At 45.0% G+C, this 8,770-nt stretch overlaps 2 protein-coding genes across 2 annotated transcripts in view; both read right to left on the reverse strand.

Annotated features, from left to right (window-relative positions):
• Positions 1 to 219: 219 nt before the first annotated feature.
• On the reverse strand, positions 220 to 3,372 carry mlnr (motilin receptor; the record flags this gene model as incomplete). Its single annotated transcript, XM_080844944.1, has 2 exons — positions 220 to 536; positions 2,541 to 3,372. 2 exons carry the CDS (start codon positions 3,370 to 3,372, stop codon positions 220 to 222), a joined length of 1,149 nt encoding a protein of 382 aa, XP_080701070.1.
• A 2,742-nt stretch (positions 3,373 to 6,114) lies between these two features.
• fndc3a (fibronectin type III domain containing 3A) overlaps positions 6,115 to 8,770 on the reverse strand; it is a 60,106-nt gene continuing 57,450 nt past the window's right edge. Inside the window, exon 26 of the mRNA XM_080845192.1 lies at positions 6,115 to 8,601. Coding sequence (XP_080701318.1) covers positions 8,284 to 8,601 — 318 coding nt within the window. The 3' untranslated portion in view covers positions 6,115 to 8,283. The remainder of the gene's footprint in view (positions 8,602 to 8,770) is intronic.

Below are 8,770 nucleotides of genomic sequence, written 5' to 3' on the forward strand. Positions count from 1 at the left end.
AGTTTCCTGCATGTGATTCCAGCTTGATGCTTAGTATGGTTTTCACAGAAACCTCACTCTCCCCTCCTCTCACCTCACATCAGTCCCTACCTCTCTCAGGCACCTATCAAGTTCTCTGTGGAGGTGCACTATACTTTCACGCATCAGGTGTGCTCTCCCTCTCTCCCTCCCGCTCTCTCTCTCTCTCTCTCTCTCTCTCTCTCTCTCTCTCTCTCTCTTTCAAACCCCGGTGAAGTTCTCGGTGCATGAGGCGATGTCCTCCTTGGCGGTGAGCGCTCGAGGATGGTGATGGCCCGGCTGGTGTCCTCGCCGGGGCCAGTGCAGCAGGAAGAGGCGATGTGCGGCGGCGCGGTACTTCTTGGACATGAGGTTGTAGAGGACCGGGTTGATGGAGGCACTCAGGTAGCAGAGCACCATGGAGACCACGTTGAAGTTCTGGCTCAGGCGCGCCTCGTAGTAGTCGTTGGCGTACGTGAAGAGGTTGCGGCCAATGTGGTAGGGCAGCCAACAGATGGCGAAGGCCAGGACCACCATGGCTGGAGGGGGAGATAGAGAAAAAGGTTCGACAGTGGTACAGGAGGTAGAGAAGTCGTTAAGTAATCTGAAGGTTGCTAGTTCAATTCCCTGTCGAAGTGTCGTTGGGCAAGACACTGAACCCCTAATTGCTCCTGATGTGCAGAGTGTCATCAGTGCAAATGTAAATGTGCATACATCCTTGTAAGTCGCTTTGGATAAAAGCGTCTGCTAAATGAATACATGTAAATGTAAATGTAGATAGAGAACAAGGCATAAACGGAAGAGGACATTGGAGGAAATGAGAGCAAAATTAGTTAAAAAATTAAAACAAGAGAGTTATGGTCAGTGGATAAAATCAAGGTCAGTGAGATGAAAAGAATCATGAAAATTATTAGTATTTTCTTTTTACTGTTAGTTTCAATTACTGCTTGACAACTAAATTGTTTCTGATCTCTCTCAATCTCTCTATGTAACTTTCACTCTTAAACCTACAATCCTAAAACAGACCAAACATGTTTTCTATTTTTTCCCCAATTCTCTTCCTCTTGACAAGCAAACAGGTTACCCTCCACCCGTGACTGAGCGGACCCAGGCAGAGTCATCCGTCACACCAAGTGTTTGCTGGTGTCAAGGAGGGGGAGGGTTGTTGTAGAGTCTGCATCCTGATTGTGCGGAGCTGTTGTCATCTCAAGAGGGGAGTAATGATTTAGTGACTCCATCTCCAGCCCTGTCCGTCGGCTCTAGGTTTAGGGCTCAGACACTGGGGGAGCGTGGAAATTCCCAATGGAAGACCACAACCACAATTCAATTTTGGGATTTAACAAACGTGACACTGCGGCCTTGTTCCGCACGTCAGCCTAATGGCCGGCATAAATGTAATAGAAGATATGGCAAATTAAATATTTACAGACGGCAGACCGATCCCTGGGCTTTTGCTTGTTACGGTAAAACAGCCCCGGGGCCACAAATCAGACGGCTAATCCAGTTGGTGCCAAATAAAACAGATGTTTATGGAGTGACTACTGAAGGGGAGGCTTTAGAGAAACATGGCGGACATCTTGGCCTGTTTTAGCGGGGATCTCTGTAAAAAAAAAAAATCATTCGTAATGAAGTGCAAAATGGTAGAGAGTACTTAATTATGATCTCCTCCGGAACTCTTTCACATGTTCTTGTAACACTTAAGAGGGGAAAGATTAGTGTGATTTGTGCGTGTCTTAGGTGTCGTGCCAGCGCAGTAGAGGTCCATGAAGTGGAGATGAAACAGATGTGTTCCTCTCCTCTTCTATTCACACACACATTCACGTCAACCAGTTTCAAACCTGTGTCACTGGTTTCACACTTCCACACGCACGCACGCACGCACGCACACACACACACACACACACACACACACACACAAACTCAAACACACCACACACTCAGTTATGCATGATATGGTTAGGTGCATGTAAATGTACTTCTCAGGAACTAACCGATAGAGCCAGGTGTAAGGACCTACAGCTCTTGCATTTAACCTTAAAAGTACAGGACTTGGTCTAAAAGACTGAGCTGATCTCAAGTACAGGACTTGGTCTAAAAGACCAAAGTCTACATTTTCTCAGTGGGAATATCTGTCACTTCAATTAGCACCCTAAAATGTGTTAATGCAGATGATTCTCACTTAATCTCACATACATACTCTTTCCCTCTCTCTCTCACACACGCACACACGCACACGCCACAGTGTATTTCATGCATTTATTGATTCATTTACACTCGTCCTTTCTCATTGACGTGAACAATAGTCTGGCATCTATTAACGAGGGCTACCACCGTGTGCAAGTATGTTTCTGTGAGCAGCCTTTGTATCATTACTGCTTCCACCAAAACAAATGGCACAACTAACTCAGACACTATCTTCTCCATTCAATCAGTCATTCATGCTTACTATTTCTCTCCCTTCTTCCAGAGTTTCACCTCCTCATTTATACCCTTCAATCCCCCATCCATCCATCCATCCATTCATCCATCCATCCCTCACTCACCTAGGATCTTGATGGTCTGCCGATGTGATCTGGCCCGCGTCAAGGCGCACGGCCCCCGTAACTCCTCCATCTTGCTGTTCCACAGCTTGCGCCCGATGGACCCATACAGGAAGAGCAAGCACAGCATGGGCCCGAAGAAGTAGACGGTGGACACCCAGATCATGGTGTTGAAGAGGCCCGAGTGGATGGCGTAGCTGGTGGGCACGCACTGGCGCGTGCTGTCGTTGGCCAGGGTGTCGTTCTCGTACTCCACGCCGACCAGCATCAGCATGGGCGAGGCGGAGAGCAGCGCGAACGCCCACAGCGCCAGGATGACCAGCTTGACCCGCCGCTTGGTGACCACGACTTTGGTGCGCAGCGGGTAGCAGATGGCCAGGTAGCGCTCCATGCTGAGGGCTGTGATGTGGAGGATGGTGGCGTAGGTGCAACCCTCGTTGATGTAGTGGGAGAGGCGACACACCAGGCTGCCGAACACCCACGGCACGTACTTCCAGAGGCGGTAGAGGTCGAAGGGCAGGCTGAAGAAGAGCAGCAGGTCGGACACGGCCATGCTGGAGAGGTAGAGGTTGGTGGTGGTTTTCATGTCCTTGAAGCGCTGGATGATGAGGATGGTCATGGTGTTGCCCGCCACACCGACCAGGAAGAGAAGCAGGCACACCACGGTGACCGGGATGAGGGTGGAGGCAGGGAAGAGCGAGTCACCGTAGTGATGGTAGTCCATGTAGGGGTCCTCGATCATCCTGGTGGGTGATTGGTCCTCGGCTCCAGCACTGGGGTGCAGGTTCACCGAAACGACCCCAGGAGCGGTGTGCACTCCCTGGTCTATTCTCATACAGTGGAGCTCCCCTCTCTTCTCTTGATCTTAAATCCCACTTTGATTTTAGCAGATATAGCAGGTGTTCCTCCCCCCCCAAAACCTTAACCGTGGTGCTCCAAGTCACAGGTAACTTCTAGGCATCCAGCATCACCGTCTACTGAAGCAATTCAAAGTCGAAGGAGTACAGCACAATCTTCTCCCTCTCCGTCCTTTAGTTGAGATGCTGAATGGGACCTAAAAGGGTTGATGGGTCCCCAGAGGCAGGCGTATTCTCAGTGTTGGGTCTGGGAGCAGGAGCAGGAGCAGGAGGAGGAGCAGGAGCAGGAGCAGGAGCAGGTTGCCATCCAGTCTGAGCGCCAAAGCAGCAGTGGAGTGTGTGAGCAAAAGAGAGTAGCTAGCTGTGGACCTGCCCGTGTGCGGAGTCCATCAACAAGTCTAATTCTTAATCAAATAGAGCCACTGCTGGAGGAGGAGGGGAAACTACAGAGCATAGCAGAGAGGGGGGGTATGAGGGAGAGATTAAGGAGGGGATACAAGAAGGGGGAAAAGCAATTCTACATGTATCCATCAAAGCATCTCTATAGTATTTTTTTTCCAGATGATGATATCCTTGTGAGTGAGTTCAAGCAATACAATTCAAAAACAGCTTATGCCCTGTCACTTGTGTAATCCTGGCCAGCCACAACACAAACCTCACACACACACACACACACACACACACAAACCCCAACAGCATCCTGCATCAGTAGAACCTCCATCAAAGCCATTATGAAGAGCTTAAATAATACATGATCTATTTGTGAAAGCCATACACACATATACTGTACTCCAGTGGTTGCATTATCTGCAGTTTGCTGGTGTTTACTATCCTATGTTCCCTGATGATGCCTGCACAATCTCTTGTGGAGTAAAATGAAAAAATGAGCGCTAGCTGTTTAGCGAGCTTCATCCCTTTTTCTTCCTCACGCCTCGCCTGTCTCGGGGAGTGGGGTGGCACTTTTCTCTGACGTGTGTGTCAACAGGTGCACTGAAGGACAATGATACAATGGCAGCAAAAAAAAAAAATAGGAGTAGTGTATTGATATATAGCCTATGTCTATTTTGGGAAGCTTACATTTTGGAAGAGCCTTGAAGACGCCTTCTCGGCAGTGTGAGCGAGTTCATCGGGACGAGTAACTAGGGTGTTTCTTTACATATGAGAGCTCAAACAAATAATGCGTACACAAAAAACAATGGCCTCTGTCTCCATTAGTCGGTCTCTATGAGCAGTTTTCCCTTCCTGATAAACTTGTGTAACCTGGTGGGTCTGTGTCTGTTTGCTGTTCAACTAAGGAACATGTCTGTCAAGCTCTTCGTGGCTTGACCTCCCTGGTGTGCCGGTCAGGTTGTCTTGTTTCCCTGGAAGACACTTTTCAACTCAGACGGCACTGGACTGGTCCACCAGGCTCGAACAAATAAGGCCTTTGTGAAAAAAAATCTGAGAAAGGAAAAGACAGAAATAATAATAATAAATCACCCCTCAAACACTCCTTGACTAAGCTAGAATTGAAAGAAGCAAGTAGTGAAGACAGCCAAAGACACAGTATTTAGCACCAGAACTCTTCTCCTCTAAGGAGTCACAGTGTTCCCACTGATTGCCAGTGACAGCAGCATGGCTGGCTGGCTGGGTGAGTAGGTGGTTAGAGAACATTGAGATTTGTCGCCATGTAGGAAGAGGACATGGTGGTCCCTGGCGTGACACAAAGGTCAATATATTTTGCAGATTGCTGCTGGCAGGTCCTACCTCCTCATTGGGGATGCTCACATAAAGTAGTGCATTGTGTCACTGTCCCATTGGGATGCTAAAATGAATTCTGCGCTGATGCGTTTGAAGAGATAGCAGGTGCTTTGTACAGAGGAGGGGGAAAAAAGCACAATAATTACCATCATTACGTGGAGTGGTTTTAACACCGTAAGTATTTTTTCACTTTATTCTACAGAATACAGTTGTCACATCCTGGGTCTAAAAATTAAATATATCCAGTAAAGTACAGAACCAAAAGAGTTTTACAAATACCACATATCAGTCTCCACCAGACACAGAGATTTGATAAAGCATTTATTTTATTTTTAACAGATCAGTGGAGAGTAAGGTTGGCATCTGAACAGGTCTGTACAAACCCAGTAGTGTCTGAGGGAATAACAGATGAAAAAGTGAAACTGATTTATAGTCAATTATTTATGATGGATTGATGAAGAAAACGGTCAACAATGAAGAATTATAAATCTTTTATTGTGCATGGATGTTCTGTAGATATCATGGCTATACAGATACACTTTAGATACATATTTATGATTATACATTTCTTTTATTTCATAACGAACAGTTTAAAGTGATATGTCTGGTAGTATGTAGAGTATAACAAATCTCTCATTTTGGAATGTACGGTGCATGAGGTAACTGCAAACATTAAAATTACATAAAAATGGTCTCATTTTTTTGTGCATATTTTTTCTTTTTGTAGCTTCCTTTCTCCCACCAGCCAATAATAGGGAGTCTACCATGGTGGGGGGGAGGGGCTAAAATGGCACATGTTGCAATTACATTTTTTTTATATCACTATCAAAAATAGGAATTTGAGATTTTTCGACAAAGAGACATTGCAGAATATCTAGAAGACCAAATCATGTAATTCTTTATATATATATATATATATATATATATATATATATATATATATATTTAAATCATCCAAGACTTCTTGCAAAGTACCTGTTTATTTTTTAAACTGTTGCAACAGCAATGGCCATCCCATAACCAAACACATCACAAAAACCCTACTAGCAGACTGCTACACTGTTTGTGGGTTCAGTGTTTGCAATCACTTACAAAGACCTAGATACAGAGAGAAAAGGCAAGTGTTAGATTTCACAGGAAGTACATGACGAATGAGCACATGGTTTTACTGCCGTCTTTCTGTTTTGCATTTCTGCACCACAAGATTTTTTTTTCCTTTTTTCAATTTTCTTCCTCTAGACAGAATTAACTTAAATTATTTTCTGATATAAAAAATAAACTTCAAATGCATAGCCCTATCCCCTCCTGCCTCACATAAACCCACCCAGCCCTATGACGACATACAGGGGAAGAAAACAAATCAAAAGAATTTCACAAAATTAATATTAAGCTCTATAATGAAATACTCTTGATTATCTTAAACAGTACATCAAAATTAATATTGCTAAAAAAAGTTAAAGGAACTTAATCAGTTTAAACTGAACTTAAAAATAAGAAATGAATACTTAAGCAAAAAATTCTAGTTGATTTAAATTTAATTAGCAAGCTCCTGAAGTCATAGATTTTTTTCTTCTTCTTTTTTTATCTATTTATGTATTTTTTAAATCATAACAGTTTCATATACCAGTTTCAAAGACTATAATATATTCAATAGAACTGCAATTTTTTAAAACACCCAAGACACAAACAGGGCTCTGCACGGTCCATCTGAGCGCATCGTGTTTCCTCTAACATCCCTTCTCTAAGGTGCAAAACCGATAACAGAAAGAGGAGTTTTCCGGAAAGTGATTTTTTTTATCTCTTCTTTTTTTTGTTTGTTTTCTCTTCCTTGTGCTGAGCAAATGTTTTGGACAAAGCAGCCGCTGTATGACTGTAAAAACAAGCTACAGTAACTACTTGATATTAAAAAATAACGCTTAATTTTTTTTCTTCTTGTGTTAGTTTGGTTCTCATTTTTTTTCCTTCACTTTTTTAGTTTGTTTGTTTGTTTGTTTGTTTCTGTCTATCCCCACTAAACCCTGTCATGAGATATTCCCCCCTTTGGGAATTAACAGGTTTTTCCGAGTTTTTTTTACTGTACAAAAATATACTAAACATTTCTCTAGTCATTTTTGCATCCTTACACATTCGGGACATCAAAAAGGTTGGAAAGTGCTAAATGAACGCTCTACTACACCGTGGAGGTCCATGCTGCACCTCTCATGAGGTTCCTTCTTCTCTTTGTGAACTCATCCCCCAAAATTTTAGGGGGTGGGGTGGGGTGGGGATGGGTTGGGCTGTGTTGAGGTGGGGGAGGAAAAAGGGTGGCGTTGGGGGGTTCACAAGTCCTTCTGGGGTCCCACGGGCGACCCCACAGCTTTTTTGGCGTCCATGGTGGCCACCTCTCTCATGTACCTCGGAGACGGTTTCCCAGAGAGTCTGCCTGTACGGGACAGGGATGTTCCCGGGTCCCTACTGGCCTTTCTGTCCCAGTCCCAGGCGGCGAAAAAAACCCGAAAAGCGCTCTCTTAAGAAGGGTGGCCAAGGCCCGTGGGCCAAGCCTGAAAAACCAATCAGATTCTCCCAATCAGATTCTCCCATACCGGAGCTAAAAAATATGTGTATATATATATATATATTTATATATAGATAGATATAGATATATATATATATAAATAACAAGATGCCTACATCTGCACATATATGAATATATGCGTGACAAATATACGTAGTTGGGTGAATGAATGAGATGAAAATCAAGAGATGATCCATCCTCTGAGCTGCTCGGTCCTCCCATCCTGACATACAAAACACAACCCTACTGAAGCAACAGTGGGGAGCAAGAGGGGGTTGGGGGGGAGAGATAGACGGAGGAATGAGAGATAGAAATTAAATAAAGAGAAGACATAAGATGTAAGGAAGCCTTCATAGCCTTCCTTTCCTTCGCACGGCTTTACCCATAACGCAAATAAGACAAGGAAAAAAAACAACAGATATAAGGAAACAAAATGGCAAAAAAACAAACGGGAAAAAACAAAGCCATACAGATCATGTAGGATCGGGGGGGGGGGGGGGGGGCGTTGTATGTATACATGTATGTATATGTGTAGGTGTGTATCTGTTTTTGTTTTCCTCTTTTGCACGATCCTTCACATCTCCTGTGGGCAGTCTCACTTAATGACAAAGTACTGGATGACGAATGCGATGAGGATGCCAGCGACACCGAAGAGCAGGATGAAGATGAGCGTTAGCTGCTCGTCCGTCAGGCTGCGCTTGGCCCGCCGTGCCTCCGTTGCCCGGGCGCCCCCCGCAGCGCCTCCACCCGCGTCTGCCGGCGGCCGCTGTGGCTGCAGGAAGACGGTGGGGCTGTAGGGGCCGGCCAGCTCGGGCGCGTCCTGGCACAGGCGGTGGGCGCAGGCGCGGAAGCGGTACTCGCTGGCGACCTGGAGCCCCGACATCGTGTACGAGGATGAGCTGCCCTTATACACCTGAGGGGGGGGAAAGAAAGAAAGAAAGAAAGAAAGAAAGAAAGAGAGAGAGAGAGAGAGAGAGAGAGTTTAAGTGAGTGATACTTTCTATGCGCATGTGGTTCATCACTGTTAATTCTTAGGTAATAAATACTGTAGGTTTCTACATCTTCCACACACATGTCCCCAA

The sequence above is a fragment of the Sprattus sprattus genome (genome assembly GCF_963457725.1).
Source record: "Sprattus sprattus genome assembly, chromosome: 9".
NCBI classification, from domain to species: Eukaryota; Metazoa; Chordata; class Actinopteri; order Clupeiformes; family Clupeidae; genus Sprattus; species Sprattus sprattus.